At 38.9% G+C, this 23,738-nt stretch overlaps 1 protein-coding gene across 1 annotated transcript; it reads left to right on the top strand.

Annotated features, from left to right (window-relative positions):
- Positions 1 to 7,271: 7,271 nt before the first annotated feature.
- LOC134302270 (myosin-2 heavy chain-like) lies at positions 7,272 to 12,059 on the top strand. Its single transcript, XM_062987311.1, has one exon. The coding sequence runs from the start codon at positions 7,272 to 7,274 to the stop codon at positions 12,057 to 12,059; it is 4,788 nt and encodes a 1,595-aa protein (XP_062843381.1).
- The last annotated feature ends 11,679 nt before the right edge of the window (positions 12,060 to 23,738 follow it).

The following is a 23,738-nucleotide window of genomic DNA, read 5'->3' on the forward strand; positions in this document are numbered from 1 at the left end:
TAAAATCTGGTCTTCCAATGGAGCTGATGGATGGTGATGCTGCTCATGTTCCTCTGATCTGGGTTTCAGCAGTTCTAGATGAACTTATAAAGAAACTTGGAGACCAGAGAGTCTTTGTGCTGTCAGTTCTAGGGATTCAGAGCACAGGAAAATCCACCATGCTGAATGCCATGTTTGGACTCCAGTTTGCTGTCAGTGCTGGAAGGTGCACCCGAGGAGCCTTCATGCAGCTGGTCAGAGTATCAGAGGAGATGAAGGAGCAGCTGAAGTTTGACTACGTTATTATTGTAGATACTGAAGGACTTGGAGCACTTGAGCTTGCAGGAAAATCCACTCACCATCATGATAATGAACTTGCAACATTTGTTGTAGGTCTTGGAAATCTGACTTTGATCAACATATTTGGTGAGAACCCTGCTGAGATGCAGGAGATTCTTCAGATTGTTGTTCAAGCCTTCCTGAGAATGAAGAAGGTCAAACTAAATCCCAGATGTATGTTTGTCCATCAGAATGTTGGTGACATTACTGCTGGAGAGAAGAACATGGAGGGTAGGAGACGCCTACAGGAAAAACTGGATGAAGTGACAAAGTTAGCTGCTAAAGAGGAAGACAGTGAAGCTGAGTGCTTCAGTGATGTTATTGCTTTCAAAGTACAAGATGATGTTCAGTATTTTGCACATCTCTGGGAGGGCAACCCACCAATGGCTCCACCAAACCCCTCATACAGTGAAAATGTTCAGAAGGTAAAGACAGACATTTTCACAAATGCTACCACGTCTCATAGTATGAAACTCTCAGAGTTTAAATCACACATTAGTGATCTGTGGAAGGCTCTACTGAACGAGAACTTTGTTTTTAGCTTCAAAAACACACTGGAGATTGCAGTCTACAGGAAACTAGAAACTGAGTTTGGAAAATGGACCTGGTCCCTCAGAAGTGCCATGTTAGAACATGAAGAAAAACTGCACAACGCAATTAAAAACAAAAAACTGCAAAGGATTGAGGACAAAGACCTTTATGATCACATGAAGAAGACCAGAGAAGAAGTGGAGAAATCAATGAAATGTTAAGAGGACAGTTACAAAGACATTTTAATTCAGTGGAAAGTGAGATGTGAACAGAGAATTAAACAACTTCTTGAAGATCTTGTCAAAAATGCAAAAACAAACCTGAATGATTTTCTTCAACAGCAAAAAGCTCGAGAAGCGTTTGATCACAAAAAGACAGAGTATGAAGAAAAGCTCTTCAATATGAGTAAAGCACTTGCTCTACAACTAAAAAGCACAGAAACTGATGAACGAGTTCTCAGACAGGAATTTGATAAAGTGTGGAACAAATGGGTCTCTGATCTAACACAAGACACTCCTGTAGAGAAACCTTTTGATGTTTGGGAAAATGTGATACAGATTCTATCTGAAGGTAATGAACAAGCTGCTGTGTATGAGCGAATATCTCAGAAAGATTACACAAAGATACACAGACTGGGAGATTATTCATGTTACATTTTAAACAAACATGAAGACACAAACACATCAATAAAAGAGATAATTGCTAAATCAGTAAAGTCAGCATTTACACAAGATGAAATGAGTTCTTTTAAAGACCAGGAGTCAGTGAGGAACCTAATCAACAATGTCATCCAAGAATCTGAGGACTTAATTAAGAAGATCTGCAGCAAAATTACAGGACTGGGGTACAAGAACAGCTACAATCAGAAAATAACTGACCAGGTCAAATACAGAGTTGAGCAACATCACAGTGAGAACAAGAAAATAAAGCTGAAGAAGGAATTTACTCTGGATCTCTGTCTTCATGTGTGTAAACTTGCAAATCCTTAATTCACCAAGATCCACCAACAGTTCAGAGATGAAAATGATGTAAAATTGTATCTGGAAAAGCAGAAACCACAATATTACAGCATCTTCCAAAACTACTGCAGAGGAGCAACAACCGTATTTGGTGAACGTGTCTACAACAATCTTATACCAGCCATCCTGGAAGCAGTCTACAATAAAACTGCTATTAATCTGTCAACACAGATGAGATCAGACATGCCAGAATTTAATGGTAACAGGTCACAGCTTGAGAAACATCCTGAAATCTCTGGCAGAGCAGGAGAACTTTGAGAAGTACATGGAGTACATCAACCATCCCAAGAAACACTTTAAACAGTTTATTACAGACAATGTTGATAAATACATCACTGAAAATAACAGTGAGGTTCTGAATCTTCTCAAAGGAAATCTGAAACACAAAGAGCAGAAAGTGATGAACGCTGTGAACATCACAACTGAAGAAGTGAAGAAGAGCTGTGGTGATGCAAACATGTGGCTGAGAAGTTTGAAGAATTCACTAACAGATGAGCTGAGCTTAAAAGAATTTATTTTTTTCATTCGCCCCGCCCTCACACGGAGCGCAGCTGAGACAGTCGACTGGATAACAACACAGAAAGAGAAATTCTGTCAGTGAAATAAGGTAAGATTTATTTTAAAACTGTTTATTAGTGTTATTACTTTTCATTTCTACTCAAAAAACTTGGCTTTAATGGTAAAATTGTAATATTATTAGTGTTTACGCTTTGTAAAAGCTGAGGTGAGTTTGAGAGTTGCATTCTAAGTTTAGTCAGTCAGGTGCTCAACTCTCCTTTCTGAATCGATTGTAATGTTTTTTATGTCCATCTAGATGGAAATAAATACGTGTGGAGAGTTTATCAGATACCTTTTTAGTCTCCTTTGTTTAGTAGTTTGTAAAGTATGCAGCAGTTTTACACAAATAAGTGATTAGTAGTGAACCTAAGCTAAGCTAAGCTACCGGAGCTGTTTGTTGCATCCTGCAGCCATGTGGTTTGAACAGGGTGCTCGACCAAAGTCGAAAGTTAGATTTTATGCATGTAATCTTGAAATCAGTTCTAGCTTACTTGTTTTACATCAATACTGTCTAAAGTCTGCTTAGAAATCACCTTAGCTTTGCTCATAATAGCATTACATTTTGCATTGCATGCATTTAGCATGACTGGCTAAAGTAATCTGAGGCAGAAATGTGGATAACATGTCAGTCTGGGCAATCTATAACCTTTATTTCCATGGTATATTTTATCTGTGGTAATTTGTACTTATAACAGAGAAATATTATTTTATCTATAAAATATTTCTGTCAAATTTGCATCATTTTCTAAAAAATTGCTGCATTTATTTGAAAGAGACTAAAGTATGCTATGCTACCATATATAGGTGCATATAGGTAGATAACATATCAGTCTGGGCAATTTATAACTTCTTTTTTTACCATAGTATATTTTTTTCTGTGGTAATTCTTACTTGTATCAGTGAAATATAGTTTTATCTATAAAATATTTCTGTCAGATTTGCATAATTTTCTAATGTATTGCAAGAAATATTTGAAAGGGACTAAAATATGGTATCAAACTTTTTTTGAAAGCTTTTTTTGAAAGCATACAGGTGCATAACATTTCAGTCTGTGACTATTTACAACATTTTTAAATATAACCATAGCATCAAGTTTTGTCTTGTAATTATTGCTTCTCTTAGATAATTATTGTTTTATGTGTAAACCATGTGCCAGATTTGAGAAACTTTTGTCATATGTATTGGTTCAGTGTACTTGAGTTTACTTCTAAACATGAGCCTGTGGACATTAGCTTCTCTGACAAAAACATATAGAGTATTAGTGATTGAATTCTACATATATGTAATTATTTTTAAAATAACATCACTGTCACCACCTTTATTCATTGTAATCTCTTTTCTTTTATTATTATGAGATGGATGGAGACAAGGCTCAATATGCACGCCTTATGGAGTCTCTGAAGAGGAGACAGCGGCTAGGCCCTGACGAGCTTAGACTTATTGCTGAACATGACATCGATGAAGATCATGAAGGCATGACCATTGAAGAGGAGGACTTCATGGACATGGAGCTCTTGGATGAAGGGGAAGAAGAGGATGAAGAAGAGCAAGATGAGCAGAGGGATCAACCAACAACCTCCTATCGGTAAATGCATGTATTCCAATAGTGTGTATTTGTAAATGTGTGTGTGTACATACAGTATATGCTGACAATAAATGTCAGCATTTGCACCCACACACACAATCAGGGCTGCCAACAAGATATAAAATCAACAAAAGAGTACAAACTGAGATTATGATTTTTACTAATGTTTGTTTTCTTTTATGGGTTTGGTTAGTCTTTCTTGTCCCATGTCAGGTAGGAAGCGGAAACGCTTTCCTGACTCTGTATCCTTTCCTTCCTATGCTGATGTAGACACAGAAGCACCAAAGCCCATACCATTTAATCCCTCTCGTCCAGTAGGCATAGATATGGGAAGTGTGCGTAGGGCTGTACGGTCAGCCACAAGTACCTTGCGTGAAATAGACTTCTTCAAGTTGTTTTTCACGTACACCATCGTTGCCGAGATTTGCCAGTTTACAAACTCTAAGGGGTGGGAGCTTGTACTGAATAGGCCGTCTTATGCGAACCATCATGGGGCATGGGAAGAAGTGACCCCGGATGAATTCTACCGGTTTCTTGGGCTCCTTATTTACATGGGTTTCACGTCCCTGCACAGCATTCACAGATATTGGGGAACCAAATCTCTTCAGGGTTCATGGGCCAAGTTATTCATGTCCCGTGACCGTTTCAAGGAATTGATGTCAGCCCTCCATGTTGTAGATCCTGCCACAGAAAATAATCTTGATCGTCTTAGGAAGTTGCGTTACCTGATGGACCACCTCAAAACCAAGTGTCAGCAGCTTTTCCAGGCTAATGAAAATCTGAGCATAGACGAGAGAATGGTAAAATCAAAAGGTCGATCAGGATTCAAGCAGTATATGAAGGGCAAACCTACTCGCTGGGGTTTCAAATTGTGGGTCATTGCAACTTCAGATTCGAGATATACCTTAGACTTTGATGTTTACACAGGAAGTCTTGATGGGCGCATAACTGATTTGGCTATAAAAGTGATCGAAGACCTTGTGCAGCCATTTAAAAATCAAGGTCACACAGTTTGGTTTGACAACTTCTATACATCACCAACTGTTATGGTCCGACTTAAGGAGTGGGGAATCAATGCTTGTGGGACATGTAGGATTAATCGTAAGAAATTCCCAGTGGATTTCAAAGATGTCAAGAAATGGGAGCGGCAAGCTAACCGTGGTGATATGAGGTGGTGTAGAATTGACGGAAATGTCTTAGTAGTTCAGTGGAAGGACATGCGAGCAGTTACATGCCTCTCTAATTTCCACAATGCTAATGATTCATCAGAGGTTTCTAGGATGGTAAAGGTTGGTGCCACGTGGGACAGAAAAGTAGTCCGTCAACCAGCTGTAGTAAAGGACTACAATAAACACATGGGAGGTGTTGACAGATCTGATCAAATGTTAAACACATACAATCTGCTTCAGAAAACTCAAAAGTGGTGGAAAACACTTTTCTTCCATTTTGTGGACATAGCCGTCGTTAATAGTTTCATTTTGTTTCAGGACTGGCATCATTCCAATCCAGCATCACGTTATGGGTTTAGTTCAGCAGGCTACAGCCAGATAAACTTTAGGGAAAATCTGTAGCGCCAACTTGCAGAAATTTCCGTCGATTCAATTTTGCCATCTCAGCTTTCAGTAGCTCCAACCACTTCCTCATCGTTTTACGTCACCCACATTCCTCAGATAGAGCAAGTATCAAGAAATTGCTGGCTTTGCTACAAAAAATTCAAAAAAGATTTTGTTTAGTTGGCAATCGAAACTGTTTTCAGTCTTGGCATTCTAGCGAAGGAGATGAGTTTCGCAGTTAGACCTACACAGGGCTTCTGTCTTCTACTGTCAGTCCCGCTCATCCTTCCTCAACCCCTGTGTTTGTGTATATGTTCTTTGTTTCTCTTTCTCTTCACAGGTCAAAGTTCAGTGTGCATTGTTCATTGGAAGGAGGTAATTTGAGGTAATTATCCATTGTGCATTGTCTGTTAAATATTTTGTAGTGAATTTTTGGCAAAATGGCTTAGATGAGATTTGATATCCTGTTGCCTCAAAACTGTTTACTGAATTGTTCAATGATTATCCTGAACAAATAATTGCTTTTTCTTGTATTGTTGAATTGGATTATTTGAAAGTTTGTTTTATGGAGTGATGTTCTTCAATAGTGCTGAACTATATTGTATTGTTGTTTTGAAATTATTTATAGAATGAGAAGTGTATATAATTCTAATAAAAATCTTTAATGTTTTTGAACTATACACTGTTGTTAGAGTGCTTATTTTGTCAAATACATTTTATCTGCTGTCTTATTTCAAAAATATGAATGTTGACAATTTAGTAATAATTAAGAAAAAAGTACACGTTCATTGGTTTATAGTGTATGCTGACATTGGTAAAAAGTGAGGTGAAAAAGGAGCTACACGGACATTCTAAATTGCTAAATGACACCTTCTGCTAAATTGATCATAACTTTTGAATAGAAGATGATAGATTTAAAATTATTTTCTTGACAAATGGCTCACAAAATTGCAAACATTTCATATGTTCTATATTGTTCTCTATATTGCACAGAAATGTGTTAAAAATGTAAGTTTTTATGAATTAAATAAACAACGAGAGATTTTTTTAGGTTGATTTTGAAGGTTTTTTGTAAACATTTATTATATTACACTTGAAAAACATTGTGTTTCATATAATTTTAAAGAACTGATTCTCCTGGTTATAATGGTGTGTGTATATGCAGGGTTTTTTTTCATAAAAGTACACTTTCATTGGTGTATAGTGTATGCTGACATTGGTAAAAAGTGAGGTAAAAAAGGAGCTACACGGACATTCTAAATTGCTAAATGACACCTTCTGCTAAATTGATCATAACTTTTGAATAGAAGATGATAGATTCAAAATTATTATCTTGACAAATGGCTCACAAAATTGCAAACATTTCATATACTCTATATTTTTCTCTAAATTGCACAGAAATGTGTTAAAAATGTAAGTATTTATGTATGAAATAAAAATTGAGAGGTTTTTTAGGTTGATTTTGAAGGAATTTGTATAGATTTGGTTATATTACACTTAAATAACCATACTGAGTTTTATATCATTTTAAAGAACTGATTCTTCTGGTTATAATGGTGTGTGTATATAGTCTATGCTATGTACGGTATTTACACAATAAGGTTTTTTCTATGACCATGTTACATAGTGTCCGAAAATGGAATGTTCCACTCAGGCATGAAAGGGTTAAAGAAAAATAAATCTGATCGAGAGGAAAAATTACAAGCCATGGAAGTGGAGCTGCAGGACATGAAGAGAGCTGCTGAAGAAGAAAGAGAGAGTCACAAGAATAAAGAGCAGGATAATGAAACAACAGTGAATACATTAAAGAAAAACAAATGTGATCTAGAGGAGAAAGTAAAAACCATGTACGTGGAGCTGCATGACATGAAGAGAACTGCTGAAGAAGAAAGAAAGAGTCACAAGAATAAAGAGCAGAATTATGAAACAACAGTGAATACATTAAAGAAAAATAAATCTGATCTAGAGGAGAAAGTAAAAGCCATGGACGTGGAGCTGCAGGACATGAAGAAAGCTGCTGAAGAAGAAAGAGAGAGTCACAAGAATAAAGAGCAGAATTATGAAACAACAGTGAATACATTAAAGAAAAATAAATCTGATCTAGAGGAGAAAGTAAAAGCCATGGACGTGGAGCTGCAGGACATGAAGAGAACTGCTGAAGAAGAAAGAAAGAGTCACAAGAATAAAGAGCAGGATTATGAAACAACAGTGAATACATTAAAGAAAAACAAATCTGATCTAGAGGACAAAGTAAAAACCATGGACGTGGAGCTGCAGGACATGAAGAGAACTGCTGAAGAAGAAAGAAAAAGTCACAAGAATAAAGAGCAGAATTATGAAACAACAGTGAACACATTAAAGAAAAACAAATCTGATCTAAAGAAAAAATTAAAAGCCATGGACGTGGAGCTGCAGGACATGAAGAGAACTGCTGAAGAAGAAAGAGAGAGTCACAAGAATAAAGAGCAGGATAATGAAACAACAGTGAATACATTAAAGAAAAATAAATCTGATCTAGAGGAAAAAGTAAAAGCCATGGACGTGGAGCTGCAGGACATGAAGAGAGCTGCTGAAGAAGAAAGAAAAGATCACAAGAATAAAGAGCAGAATTATGAAACAACAATTAACACATTAAAGAAAAACAAATCTGATCTAGAAGTGAAATTAAAAACCATGGACATGGAGCTGCAGGAAATGAAGAGAACTGTTGAAGAAGAAAGAGAGAGTCACAAGAATAAAGAGCAGGATAATGAAACAACAGTTAATACATTAAAGAAAAACAAATCTGATCTAGAAGTGAAATTAAAAACCATGGACGTGGAGCTGCAGGACATGAAGAGAGCTGCTGAAGGAGAAAGAAAGAGTCACAAAAATAAAGAGCAGGATAATGAAACAACAGTGAATACATTAAAGAAAAACAAATCTGATCTAAAGAAAAAATTAAAAGCCATGGACGTGGAGCTGCAGGACATGAAGAGAGCTGCTGAAGAAGAAAGAAAGAGTCACAAGAATAAAGAGCAGAATTATGAAACAACAGTGAATACATTAAAGAAAAATAAATCTGATCTAGAGGAGAAAGTAAAAGCCATGGACGTGGAGCTGCAGGACATGAAGAGAACTGCTGAAGAAGAAAGAAAGATTCACAAGAATAAAGAGCAGAATTATGAAACAACAGTGAATACATTAAAGAAAAACAAATCTGATCTAGAAGTGAAATTAAAAACCATGGACATGGAGCTGCAGGACATGAAGAGAACTGCTGAAGAAGAAAGAGAGAGTCACAAGAATAAAGAGCAGGATTATGAAACAACAATAAACACATTAAAGAAAAACAAATCTGATCTAGAAGTGAAATTAAAAACCATAGACATGGAGCTGCAGGACATGAAGAGAGCTGCTGAAGAAGAAAGAGAGAGTCACAAGAATAAAGAGCAGGATAAAGAAACAACAATAAACACATTAAAGAAAAACAAATCTGATCTAGAATTGAAATTAAAAACCATGGACATGGAGCTGCAGGACATGAAGAGAACTGCTGAAGAAGAAAGAGAGAGTCACAAGAATAAAGAGCAGGATAATGAAACAACAGTGAATACATTAAAGAAAAACAAATCTGATCTAGAGGAAAAAGTAAAAACCATGGACGTGGAGCTGCAGAAAATAAAGAGAACTGCTGAAGAAGAAAGAAAGAGTCACAAAAATAAAGAGCAGGATTATGAAACAACAGTGAATACGTTAAAGAAAAACAAATCTGATATAGAGGAGAAAATAAAAACCATGGACGTGGAGCTGCAGAAAATAAAGAGAACTGCTGAAGAAGAAAGAAAGAGTCACAAAAATAAAGAGCAGGATTATGAAACAACAGTGAATACATTAAAGAAAAACAAATCTGATCTAGAGGAGAAAGTAAAAGCCATGGACGTGGAGCTGCAGGACATGAAGAGAACTGCTGAAGAAGAAAGAAAGAGTCACAAAAATAAAGAGCAGGATTATGAAACAACAGTGAATACATTAAAGAAAAACAAATCTGATCTAGAGGAGAAAGTAAAAGCCATGGACGTGGAGCTGCAGGACATGAAGAGAACTGCTGAAGAAGAAAGAGAGAGTCACAAGAATAAAGAGCAGAATTATGAAACAACAGTGAACACATTAAAGAAAAATAAATCTGATCTAGCGGAGAAAGTAAAAGCCATGGACGTGGAGCTGCCGAAAATGAAGAGAACTGCTGAAAAAGAAAAAAAGAGTCACAAGAATAAAGAGCAGAATTATGAAACAACAGTGAATACATTAAAGAAAAATAAATCTGATCTAGAGGATAAAGTAAAAGCCATGGACGTGGAGCTGCAGGACATGAAGAGAACTGCTGAAGAAGAAAGAGAGAGTCACAAGAATAAAGAGCAGGATAATGAAACAACAATTAACACATTAAAGAAAAACAAATCTGATCTAGAAGTGAAATTAAAAACCATGGACGTGGAGCTGCAGGACATGAAGAGAACTGCTGAAGAAGAAAGAAAGAGTCACAAGAATAAAGAGCAGGATTATAAAACAACAGTGAATACATTAAAGAAAAATAAATCCGATCTAGAGGAGAAAGTAAAAACCATGGAAGTGGAGCTGCAGGACATGAAGAGAACTGCTGAAGAAGAAAGAAAGAGTCACAAGAATAAAGAGCAGGATTATGAAACAACAGTGAATACATTAAAGAAAAACAAATCTGATCTAGAGGACAAAGTAAAAACCATGGACGTGGAGCTGCAGGACATGAAGAGAACTGCTGAAGAAGAAAGAGAGAGTCAAAAGAATAAAGAGCAGAATTATGAAACAACAGTGAATACATTAAAGAAAAGTAAATCCAATCTAGAGGAAAAATTACAAGCCATGGACATGGAGCTGCAGAAAATGAAGAGAACTTCTGAAGAAGAAACAAAGATTTACAAGAATAAAGAGCAGAATTATGAAACAACAGTGAATACATTAAAGAAAAATAAATCCGATCTAGAGGACAAATTAAAAACCATGGACGTGGAGCTGCAGAAATTGAAGAGAACTGCTGAAGAAGAAAGAAAGATTCACAAGAATAAAGAGCAGAATTATGAAACAACAGTGAATACATTAAAGAAAAATAAATCCGATCTAGAGGACAAATTAAAAGCCATGGACGTGGAGCTGCAGAAATTGAAGAGAACTGCTGAAGAAGAAAGAAAGATTCACAAGAATAAAGAGCAGAATTATGAAACAACAGTGAATACATTAAAGAAAAATAAATCCGATCTAGAGGACAAATTACAAGCCATGGACGTGGAGCTGCAGAAAATGAAGAGAACTTCTGAAGAAGAAACAAAGAATTACAAGAATAAAGAGCAGAATTATGAAACAACAGTGAATACATTAAAGAAAAGTAAATCCAATCTAGAGGAAAAATTACAAGCCATGGACGTGGAGCTGCAGAAAATGAAGAGAACTTCTGAAGAAGAAACAAAGAATTACAAGAATAAAGAGCAGAATTATGAAACAACAGTGAATACATTAAAGAAAAATAAATCCGATCTAGAGGACAAATTAAAAGCCATGGACGTGGAGCTGCAGAAATTGAAGAGAACTGCTGAAGAAGAAAGAAAGATTCACAAGAATAAAGAGCAGAATTATGAAACAACAGTGAATACATTAAAGAAAAGTAAATTCGATCTAGAGGACAAATTAAAAACCATGTACGTGGAGCTGCAGAAATTGAAGAGAGCTGCTGAAGAAGAAAGAAAGATTCACAAGAATAAAGAGCAGAATTATGAAACAACAGTGAATACATTAAAGAAAAATAAATCCGATCTAGAGGACAAATTAAAAGCCATGGACGTGGAGCTGCAGAAATTGAAGAGAACTGCTGAAGAAGAAACAAAGATTTACAAGAATAAAGAGCAGAATTATGAAACAACAGTGAATACATTAAAGAAAAATAAATCCGATCTAGAGGACAAATTAAAAACCATGGACGTGGAGCTGCAGAAATTGAAGAGAACTGCTGAAGAAGAAAGAAAGATTCACAAGAATAAAGAGCAGAATTATGAAACAACAGTGAATACATTAAAGAAAAATAAATTCGATCTAGAGGACAAATTAAAAACCATGTACGTGGAGCTGCAGAAATTGAAGAGAACTGCTGAAGAAGAAAGAAAGAAATTTAGGACTTATATGGAAGAAATAAAACTTAAAGATCAAGAAGAACAAAAGAGAAAAGCAGTGGAGGCAGAGGAACGGAGAGCTTTGGAGACAAAACTAAAACAAGCAGAGGAAGGAAACATTCAGCTGAAAGATCAATTACAGGAAGCAACAAAGAATTCAGAGAGATTGGAGAAATCATTAAACACAATGATGTCAGAGGCTTCCGTCATGTGGCAGAGAAAATACTATAGTCAGGAACGGGAAAAAGAAATTCAGGAAATAAAGAAGTGCAGTTTTGGAACTGCTCTAATAAAGGTAAAATCTGTTTTCTTTTAGAAATTAATAATATTCATCAAATATTTCAACAGCAGCATTTCAACAGCAGACCAAATTACATGGTCTAATTTTTTTTTGGCTGTTAGGCTGTTTAATTTGGCCTGCTGAGTATTTCCAAGATTACCTGCAATACCCTGTGTTTCAATTGATTCCACTAGATGGCGCACACCAAACACTACCGACCTTTTGCTAAAGCCGAGTCTACGCATTCATCACATTTGCCATCGCACTGAGCCCTATTACCCCTCTAAATTGGCTGGATATATTTTTGGTTGGTGGACTATTCTCAGTCCAGCAGTGACAGTGAGGTGTTTAAAAACTCCATCAGCGCTGCTGTGTCTGATCCACTCATACCAGCACAACACACACTAACACACCAACATCATGTCAGTGTCACTGCAGTGCTGAGAATCCTCCACCACCTAAATAATACCTGCTCTGTGGTGGTCCTGACCATTGAAGAACAGGGTAAAAGCAGGCTAAAAAAAGTATGTAGAGAAACAGATGGACTACAGTCAGTAATTGTAGAACTACAAAGTGCTTCTATATGGTAAGTGGAGCTGATAAAAGGGACAGTGAGTGTAGAAACAAGGAGGTGGTTTTAATGTTATGGCTGATCGGTGTATATCTGTCATATTGTATAAATGTATGTACAATAGGTATTTATACAGAACATGTGAATGATGTTTTTATTATTATTATTATTCATTTAGGAAGAAGACAAGATACAAAAAAATGATGAAATGTCAAAAATAGAACTAATGAGAGTGCTCGAGTTAAAGAACCACCATTACAAAACATTAACAACTGCTGTGAGTAATATGAGTAAAGCACTTGCTCTACAACAAAAAAACACAGAAACTGATGAACGAGTCCTCAGTCAGGAATTTGATCAAGTGTGGAACAAATGGGTCTCTGATCTAACACAAGACACACCTGTAGAGAAACCTTTTGATGTTTGGGAGGATGTGATACAGATTCTATCTGAAGGTAATGAACAAGCTGCTGTGTATGAGCGAAGATCTCAGGAAGATTACACAAAGATACACAGACTGTTAGATTATTCATGCTACATTTTAAAGAAATCAAAGCTAAAGCAAAGTTTTAATTATGTTAAGTCTCTATTTACACAAGATGAAATGATTCCTTTTGAAGTCCAGGAATCAGTGAGAAACCTAATCAACAGTGTCATCCAAGAATCTGAGGACTTAATCAAGAAGATCTGCAGCAAAATTACAGGACTGGGGTACAAAAACAGCTACATTCAGGAAATAACTGACCAGGTCAAACACAGAGTTGAGCAATATCACAGTGAGAACAAGAAAATAAAGCTGAAGACAGAATTCACTCTGGATCTCTGTCTTCATGTGTGTTACCTTGCAGATTCCAAATTCACCAAGATCTACCAACAGTTCAGAGATGAAAATGATGTAAAATTGTACCTGGAAAAGCAGAAACCACAATATTACAGAATCTTCCAGAACTACTGCAGAGGAGCAACAACCACAACAGTATTTGGTGAACTTGTCTACAACAATCTTGTACCAGCCATCCTGCAAGCAGTCTACAATAAAACTGCTCATGACCTGTCAACACTGATGAGATCAGACATGCCAGAATTTAATGGTAACAGGTCACAGCTTGAGAAACACATCCTGAAATCTCTGGCAGAGCAGGAGAAATTTGATAAGTACATAGAGTACATCCACCATCCCAAGAAACACTTTGAACAGTTCATTACAGAAAATGTTGATAAATACATCACTGAAAATAACAGCGAGGTTCTGAATCTTCTCAAAGGAAATCTGAAACACAAAGAGCAGAAAGTGATGAACGCTGTGAACGTCACAACTGAAGAAGTGAAGAAGAGAAGTGGTGATGCAAACATGTGGCTGAGAAGTTTGAACAATTCACTAACAGATGAGCTGAGCTTAAAAGACATAACCTGCACTGGTCTGGAGGAAATTACAGCTAAACACAGCTACCACACAGCCACTTACCCCTTAACCCCAATCACACCAACAGCTAAACAACACCTCAGCCCCGACTACCACACAGCCAGTTACCCCTTAACCCCAATCACACCAACAGCTAAACAACACCTCAGCCCCGACTACCACACAGCCAGTTACCCCTCAACCCCAATCACACCAACAGCTAAACAACACCTCAGCCCTGACTACCACACAGCCAGTTACCCCTTAACCACAATCACACCAACAGCTAACCAACACCTCAGCCCTGACTACCACACAGCCAGTTACCCCTTAACCACAATCACACCAACAGCTAACCAACACCTCAGCCCCGACTACCACAAAGCCAGTTACCCCTTAACCCCAATCACACCAATAGCTAAACAACACCTCAGCTCCGACTACCACACAGCCAGTTACCCCTTAACCCTAATCACACCAACAGCTAACCAACACCTCAGCCCTGACTACCACACAGCCAGTTACCCCTTAACCCCAATCACACCAACAGCTAAACAGCACCTCAGCCTTAACTACCACACAGCCAGTTACCCCTCAATCCCAATCACACCAACAGCTAAACAACACCTCAGCCTTGACTACCACACAGCCAGTTACCCCTCAACCCCAATCACACCAACAGCTAAACAACACCTCAGTCTTGACTACCACACAGCCAGTTACCCCTCAACCCCAATCACACCAACAGCTAAACAACACCTCAGCCCCGACTACCACACAGCCAGTTACCCCTTAACCCCAATCACACCAACAGCTAAACAACACCTCAGCCCCGACTACCACACAGCCAGTTACCCCTCAACCCCAATCACACCAACAGCTAAACAACACCTCAGCCTTGACTACCACACAGCCAGTTACCCCTCAACCCCAATTACACCAACAGCTAAACAACTGTAGTGGCAAAACAGTGTGAACAGTGAATCCAGGAATCCCTCTCAGCCACTCGAACAGCAGTCGGTGTGATATGAAGGACTTGCCCGGGCCCCAACCATCTAGGCAATTTCCATGATTTCCTCCGGAAGTCCAGAAGATTTTTACCACAATCCAATCCCCAATTTGTATGGAATGTATGGAATCTGTTGGCATTGGAAGGGCTGCTCTCACCTGTGTACGAATAGATACAAGAGATTTGTGTAAACCCATCATGTATTTAATCATGCCATCATCCACTTGTTGCAATGTTTTTTCAGTGTCTTTTAGTCTGTATGGTAAAGTTTGTGTAATTCTCATAAGTAATCCGGAACTTCAAATGGTGAAAGTCCAGTTTGTCTATTAGCTCGACCACGAATGTTCATTAGCACTAATGGTAAAGCCTGTACCCAATTCAGGCCTGTTTCCATGCATACTTTAGCCAATTTCTGTTTTACTGTTTGATTTAATCTCTCCACTGCTCCGGAGGACTGTGAGGGATAAGCACAATGTGTCTCTACATCAAATTTCAGTGTTTCTGATAAATGCGTAATGATTTTGTTCACAAAATGTGTGCCGTTATCCGAAGATAACTTGTGTGGAATGCCCCACCGTGGTATGATTTCTCTCAAAAGACACTTAGCCACTGTGACTGCATCCTGTCGTCTGCAAGGAAAAACTTCTGGGTATTTCGAGAATAAATCAACAATGACAAGACAATATTTAAATTGTTGACATGGTGTTAGTTCAATGAAATCCATCATTAGATGTTCAGAACGGACCATTGGGAGGTTGGTGTGCACTTACATTGGGTGTAATACCCTTGCCAATGTTCATTTGTATGCATACTACACACCTTTCACAATATGTTTTGGCAAATTGTGAAAATCCCGGTGCATACCAATATTTGTTAACCAAGCCTGTCATAGCTGATTTTGATCCATGATCTACTGAATGGGTTACTTTTGCAAGGAATGGATACGCTGATTTTGGAATTGCAGGTCTGTTTTGGTCATCCAACCACGTCCCAGTGTTGGAATCCTTTTTACAGTGTGCACACCAAACTCTCAGTTCCGCCTCCGTAGCTGACTGCTGCAAAAGATATACATTATCATGTGACAACAAAGATGTGTCAGGCACTGAGTCTGACATATCTCCATCGTCATCATCATCAACATCATTATGCTTAGCCTTTTGTTGTGCTCGTGTAGAAACCATCTGAAGCACTACTGCATCTTCTGACATGGCTGTTCTTTTAGCTACATGATCTGCAAATAAATTTCCAGCAGATATTGCATCCACTGTTTTTGAGTGAGCTTTGCATTTACACACAGAAATTGAGATTGGAAGCTTAATAGCTTTTAACAAATTTTCTATCAGAAGTTTGTGTGCTACAGGCTTAAAGACTTATTTTTTGCTATTATGCAAGCTCTTGTTAATGCATGCAATTCTGCTGCTTGGGCTGACAAATTATTAGGTAACCTGAATGTTTCCAATATCTGATCAGCCGTCACAACAGAGTAGGCCACTGATGGTTTCCCATTTTCCAACTTCAGTCTGGATCCATCTATAAACACATACACATCAGCATTCTCATTGGGTACATCTGTGAGATCAGATCTGGGTTCCTCATTAATCTCAAGTACTGTTAAACAGTCATGCGGCATTCCGTCCTCGCTGCAAGGTAATAATGTGGTTAATAGTGTTACACCTGTGAATCGTTACATTATGTAAAGAGAACAACACATTTTGAAAAGTAAGCAGTCTGGCATTTGAAAGATGCATTGTTTTCTTTGAAGTGAGAATTTTGTGGATATAATGCACTACATACACCTCCAATGTATGCAATGCTACCAGATCAGATGAACATAGGACAGCCTCTGTGGTTGCAGCACGTATGCAAGGCGGGTGTCCCCTCATGACAGCATCCAATCTTTTAGAATAGTAGGCTATAGGACGCTGCTGTTCACCGAAGGTTTGAGTTATCACTGCTGACATGTACCCATTATTTTCATGTACATATAATCTAAAAATCTTGGTGTAATCTGGATTTCCCAAACATGGAGCAGTAGAAATTTGTAGTTTCAACCTTTCAAATGCCAACCTTTCAATGTCTCCTTCAGGGGTCCATTCTATTAACTCATTAATACCAGTTTGTGCATTACGAGCTAAATTTGAAATGGGTTGGGCGATTTCTGCAAGTCTGGTATCCAATGTCTCAAATAATTCATTACACCCAGTACTGACATAGCTTGCTTTTTAGTAGTGATGGGAATTTCGGCTCCTATTAGAGAGCTGGTTCTTTTGGCTCGGCTCACTAAAAAGAGCCGGCTCTTTCGGCTCCCAAGTGGCTCCTTAGATTTTTTTTTGTAGCTTAAATTAATTTATTACCAAATTACATGTAAAATGAATTACTAATGTAAAAAAATTTTTTATCAAATGTTTATTATTTAAATTGCTTTATTCATATACTCAACATGGAACAGAGTGCTCCAACAATAAATTATAAAATACAAAAACAAAGACCCATCTCAATTAAACAAAAAGATCTGATTGTGTATATTATTTGTACATTTGCATCTAGAGTGGGACGGCACGATGGCTAAGTGGGTAGCACTGTCGCCTCACGGCAAGAAGGTCCTGGGTTCGATCCCCAGGTGAAGAGCCCGGGTCCTTTCTGTGTGGAGTTTGCATGTCTTTCCCGTGTCCGAGTGTGTTTCCTCCGGGTGCTCCGGTTTCCTCCCACAGTCCAAAGACATGCAAGTGAGGTGAACGTTCCTGTCATGAATGTAACCAAAGTGTAAAACATGACATTAAAATCCTAAACAATCCTAACAACACAACATTAACGAAGCATCACTCACACTCAACAAAATATAAATGAAAATGTGCAAAACAAAAAGAAAAATCAGCATCCAGGTGACAGTATTTGTAAGTATTTAGTGAAGATTAGCATTCAGAAAAACCAAGCAGCTCATCTTTGATGGGTTGATCCTGTTTCTCCTTTCTGTTACGATCTGCCCTGTTAAAAAAGATTCTCTCTGAGGGGACAGATGTGCCATCACATGTATAAGATGTGGGTCTGGGCTTCTCGTGTCCAAACTTTACTATGTTTCCTCTCACTCATTTTCCTCACCTTTCCAGTGTGTAACGTCTGGCTGTGTAAAGCGCTGAGTTCTCTCTCTCTCTCTCTCTCTCTCTCTCTCTGTGTGAGTGCGCATGCGCGGTTGTGAGCGGTGGAGAGTGGAGCGTGGTGAGCGTGAGTGGCGTTTTTGCCAAAAACCTTTTCTGTAGGTTGTTTTGTTTAAATTAATTTTAAAGTTTATGTGTGAGTGTTTGAGTGAGAGTGCGCATGAGTGTTTGTGTGTGTGTGTGTGTGTGAGGTGCGCGGGGGAGTCTGCTACCGGCTTTTTTGCTGGAAGCATGGCTTTCCCAAACACCCGGTGTTTTGAAAACTTGACACGCCGGCACGGTGTTAAGGTGGAGTGCCGGGTGAGTGTGGAGGAGTGCTGTTTGGCGGCGGGGGTCGCAGTCGGCTATAATAATGTGTTGTCTGCATCACGAATGAACAATGCAGTGGTGATGTTTCTGTCTTCTGTGGAGAAAGCAAGTGAGCTGGTTCAGAACGGAATTGTGATTAATGAGAGACTTGTGCCTGTTTTACCCCTCAGTACCGCATCTAAAAAAATTATCATCTCCCATGTACCCCCATTTATTTCTGATGAACTGATTGCACAAGAACTGTCCAGGTTTGGTAAACTTGTTTCCCCCATTAAAAAAATACCCCTAGGCTGTAAATCACAACTGGTTAAGCATTTGGTGTCATTCAGAAGGACGGTGTTCATGGTGTTAAGAGATGGTGAAGATGAACTGGATTTGGTTTTAAAATTCAGAGTAGATGGTTTTGTATATACTGTGTTTGTAACTTCCAACATTAGTATGAAGTGTTTTAGGTGTGGAGAGTTTGGACATCTTGTCCGTAATTGCCATCAGAGTGCTAGCAATAATGATAAAGATACTGAGTTAGGGGGTAGGAGTGCAGGTGAAACAGGGCCTAACGAAGCTGAACCTGCAATGTCCGTTCCCACTACGGCTGCTGCTCAGACAGCTGTGCAGGACCCGGAGACTCTGTTGCCGGTTCAGATACATGTGGGTGATGAACCGGCAGTGGTTGAGCATGCTCAGGGGACAGCTGCTGAGGCTGCGCCGGCCAGGGGCGAGCCTCTCCAAGCGTCACCAGCGGCTGGAGAGCCCACTGTTGAAAGGTCCCCTGTGGAGCAGGAGAGTTTGAACTTAGGGGAACAGGGTGATCAGATATGTGATGACTGTAATGAGAACACCCCAGTAGAAACAGTAGTGAAGGATGGAATGGAGGTACAAATGGAGGAAGAGACTGTTTTTAAAGTTCCAAATAAAAGAAAAAAGCGAGCTCGAGGAGAAGGCAATAAACAGGCTAAAACAGAGGTTAAAGCAGTGAGTGAAATGGAATCTGAGAGAGACGGATCTCTCTCGGACTCAGGCTGGTCAGTGTGCTCTCAGGAGGAGAGCATGCCTGTACTGTACAAAGTTGAGGAAATTAAACAGTTTTTAAAAGTCACTAAGGGTCAGAGAGGTGTACGTGTTGAGGATTTTTTTTCAAACTGTGCTCAATTTGTACATGATGTCAAGTATTTTAGGAAGGAGAAGGCTTTTACTGAATTAGAGTTTTTTAGGTTGAAAAAAATACTGACTAAATGTAATGAAGAGAACATTGAAGAGGATGTATGAGATGAGCTGCTGTTCCTGGGTCAGAATGGCCTTTATTTTAAGCCATTTTTATTTAATTTTATTAATGGGTGATATTAGAATTGCAACTCTAAACATTAATGGGGGAAGAGACTGTGTAAAGCGAGCGAAGCTGTATGAGCTGGTGAAACTAAAGGGGATTGATGTTACTTTTCTACAAGAAACACAGTGATGCTAGTAATGCTAATGACTGGGCTAAAGAGTGGGAGGGGATTGCGTTTTTAAGTCACGGCTCTTCTACTAGTACTGGGATTGCTATTCTTTTATCTAAAAATGTTTTACCTTGTTCTTACAAAATGGAAGAGATTTTAAATGGTAGACTTTTAAAGGTGACAGCAGACTTTGAAAATGAAACTTTTGTTTTTATTTGTATTTATGCTCCAACTAGAGGAGTGGATAGGATGCTGTTTTTAGACACACTGAACACTGTCATTGCAGGCTGTAATTCTACTGACTTTTTAATACTGGGTGGGGATTTTAATTGCACAGCAGACAATATGGACAGAAATCATACAGAACCGCATGCCGCCTCCCGTAAGCGTTTGTGTGAGCTGTTGGAGACTCATGACTTGTGTGACATCTGGAGGAATTTTCAAGGCAGACAAAGACAGTACACATGGGCTCATTCTAAAGACAATGTACTCTCATTTGCAAGGCTGGACCGTTTTTATGGTTTTAATTATCAACTTTCTGCTTTTACACACTGTTTTATCTCCCCAGTTGGTTTTTCGGATCATTCTATGGTCCAGTGTGCTGTACAAAAAAGTAATGTGAAGCCACAGAGCGCGTACTGGCATTTTAACACTGCACTTTTAAATGATGTTAATTTTATAGTATTTTACTTTTTTTTTGGAAGGTTTTAAGTTCACAGAAAACAGCTTAATTCAACAGTGGTAAGATGTAGCAAAAATACAAACTAAAATGTTCTGTCAGCAATACACTTTTAATGTCACTAGAGATACAATCATATCGCTTAAAGCTCTGGAGTCTGAAATAGTGGAACTGCAGTCTTTAGCAGAGACCACAAGAAATAAGGAACACATTGAAACACTAAAAACAAAAGACAGCTCTAGCTGACTTTCTGGACACAAGAGTGCGAGGGGCTCTGGTCCGATCAAGATTTCAGTACGCGTCGGAAATGGATGCTCCTAAGTTTTTCTTTGGTCTCGAGCGGAGTAACGGACAGAAAAGATTTATGCATACAGTGCGAATAGAATCAGGAGATCTCTTACTAGATCCTTCTGAAATCCGCAGGCTGACAGTACAGTTTTTTTTCAAAACTGTACAAGAGCGAGTGGACTAAGGTGAAAGAGGTCGAAGAACGATCTTCAATGACCATAACCAGCTTACACAAGAGTCTGCTGAACGGCTTGATGAGGAGCTATCCCTAGGAGAGCTCTTTAAGGCTCTCCAGGGAATGGAGAATGGTCGGGCGCCAGGTATCGATGGCCTCCCTGTCGAGTTTTATAAAAGGTTTTGGTCAGTGTTGGGTCAGGATGTCTTGAAAGTTCTTCAGAGCAGTATAAGGGACGGAGTGCTTCCGTTGAGCTGCCGGAGGGCGGTCCTGACTTTGCTGCCAAAGAAGGGGGACTTGACTGAATTAAAAAACTGGCGACCTGTCTCCCTGCTATGTACAGACTGTAAGCTGCTCTCAAAAACGTTAGCCTCGAGAGGGTAAAGTGATGGAGCAGGTGGTACATCTTGATCAGACGTACTGTGTGCCTGGAAGGTCAATTTTTGATAATGTACATCTAATTCGGGATGTTTTGGAAGTCTCCAGACTGTTGGGCTTGAAAGCTGGTCTTATTTTTTTAGATCAAGAAAAAGCATTTGACCGAGTTGAACATGGGTACCTGTGGAAGGTATTTGAGTACTTTGGTTTTAACTCAGGTTTTATAGCAATGATTAAAGTTTTATACAGTGACATTGAAAGTGTAATTAAAGTCAATGGGGGTTTATGTGCTCCTTTTAAAGTTTTTAGAGGTATAAGACAAGGTTGTTCCTTGTCTGGCATGTTGTACTCATTAGCAATTGAACCACTATTGTGTAAAATAAGAGAATGTATTTCCGGACTGGTGGTGCCTCCTTGTACTGTTCCTCTATGTGTTTCAGCATATGCAGATGATTTAGTTGTAATAACAAGTACCCAGACTGATGTGGACATTTTAGCTGAACTTTTAAATGATTTTAAGGTTTTATCATCGGCTAAGGTGAACTGGAATAAAAGTGAAGCAATTTTAGTTGGTGAGTGGGATGGTGGAGAACCTACACTCCCATATGAGTTGATGTGGAGGAGGGGTGGTTTCAGATACCTGGGAGTGTACTTGGGGGATAATACTTGTACTGAAAAGAACTGGGATGGCATGTTTGAAAAAATTAAAGCGCGTTTAAATAAATGGAAATGGATAGTTCCCCAAATGTCCTATAGTGGAAGGGTACTTGTTGCTAACAACCTGGCAGCATTGTCATTGTGGCATAAATTGGCATGCTTGGAACCCCCCAACAAATTTTTTAGCAAAACTGCAGGCTGAGTTGGTGGACTTTTTTTGGGACCGCTTGCATTGGATCCCGCAGGGAGTTCTATACCTGCCAAAGGTTGAACGGGGACAAGGACTTATCCAACTGGCCAGTAGGGTTGCTGCTTTCCGTCTCCAGTTTATCCAGAGACTCCTCATGGGATCCAAAGAACTGGTTTGGAAGGCAGTGGCTTGCAGGATTTTGCACACAGCAGGAGGTCTAGGGTTGGACAGAACCTCGTTTTTAATGGACACTAAGGCACTGGACATTGCTGGGTTGCCTGTTTTTTTATCGTGGACTTGGAACTTTGAGTTGGACTTGGAGTTTGGAACTTTTTAAAAATAAAAAAACACGATGACTCATCTTTATACTGGCTTTTAGAAGAACCTCTGGTTTATGGAACACGTCTGGATTTAACTGGAGCAAACACCCCTGCACTGACTAGAGTCCTCGTTTCAGCAGGAGTCACAACTCTGCGTCGGCTGGTGGACATTGCAGGACCTGATTTTACACATGCGGAGAATGTGGCCACACGGTTGGGAGTAAAGTCCATCCGTGTTGTAAGGTCCTCGAGAGACGGAAGTCTGTCCTTTCACCTGAAGAGCGGGAGCAGATGCAGGAGTATAGTGCGGGGGTGGTTTGCCCTACAGAGGACGACCCCTTCCCAGACATCACCATCATGCCAGATTTACAGGACTGTGAAGGCCCTCTTTTGGAGTATAGGAGGAATCCAGCATAGACTTAAAGAATGCATCTGGTAAAATACTGTACAGAGCCTGTGTAAAGGTTCTGAATAAGAAAAAACTGAATAGAAGGACTGACACACCATGGCGTGATGTTTTTAAGTTAAGTGATGATGTTAAGCCAGAGTGGAGAGCACTATATAAACCGCCATTAACCAAGAAAGTTGCTGACATGCAGTGGAGAATTTTACATGGTATTATCTCAGTTAACGCTTTTATCTCTGTTTTAAACCCGGAGATTTTACCACACTGTCCATTTTGTAATCAGAGGGAAACAGTGTTTCATGCTTTTATGCACTGTTTTAGGCTGCGTCCCTTGTTTGAGGTTTTAAACAATGTTTTTAGGTATTTTAATGTGACTTTTACAATCCAGACTTTTATCCTTGGTTTTAAATATGTCAAAAGAAAAAAGTCAGAATGTCAGTTGATTAACTTCATCCTTGGGCAGGCAAAAATGGCAATATACAGTATATCAGTCGTAAGAATACGGTGCTGACTGGTACAGACTGTCAAGCCACAAGGATTTTATGAAGACTGGTTAGATCAAGGATTTTAATTGATTTTAAGTTTTATAAAAGTATGAAAAACCTGGAGACTTTTAAAGAAGTGTGGTGCTGTGAGGAAGCAGTGTGCTCAGTTAATGATGAAGAGCTCTGCTTCACACTTGATTTCAGTTAAGCCAAAATGGATCTTTTTACTGTACAAATGCTTTTTATTTTTACACA

Source organism: Trichomycterus rosablanca, chromosome 2, assembly GCF_030014385.1.
Source record: "Trichomycterus rosablanca isolate fTriRos1 chromosome 2, fTriRos1.hap1, whole genome shotgun sequence".
Classification (NCBI taxonomy): Eukaryota; Metazoa; Chordata; class Actinopteri; order Siluriformes; family Trichomycteridae; genus Trichomycterus; species Trichomycterus rosablanca.

Excerpts from the sequence above, each read along its gene's own strand:
- LOC134302270 (XM_062987311.1), top strand. The coding sequence starts at position 7,272 with ATGGAAGTGGAGCTGCAGGACATGAAGAGAGCTGCTGAAGAAGAAAGA.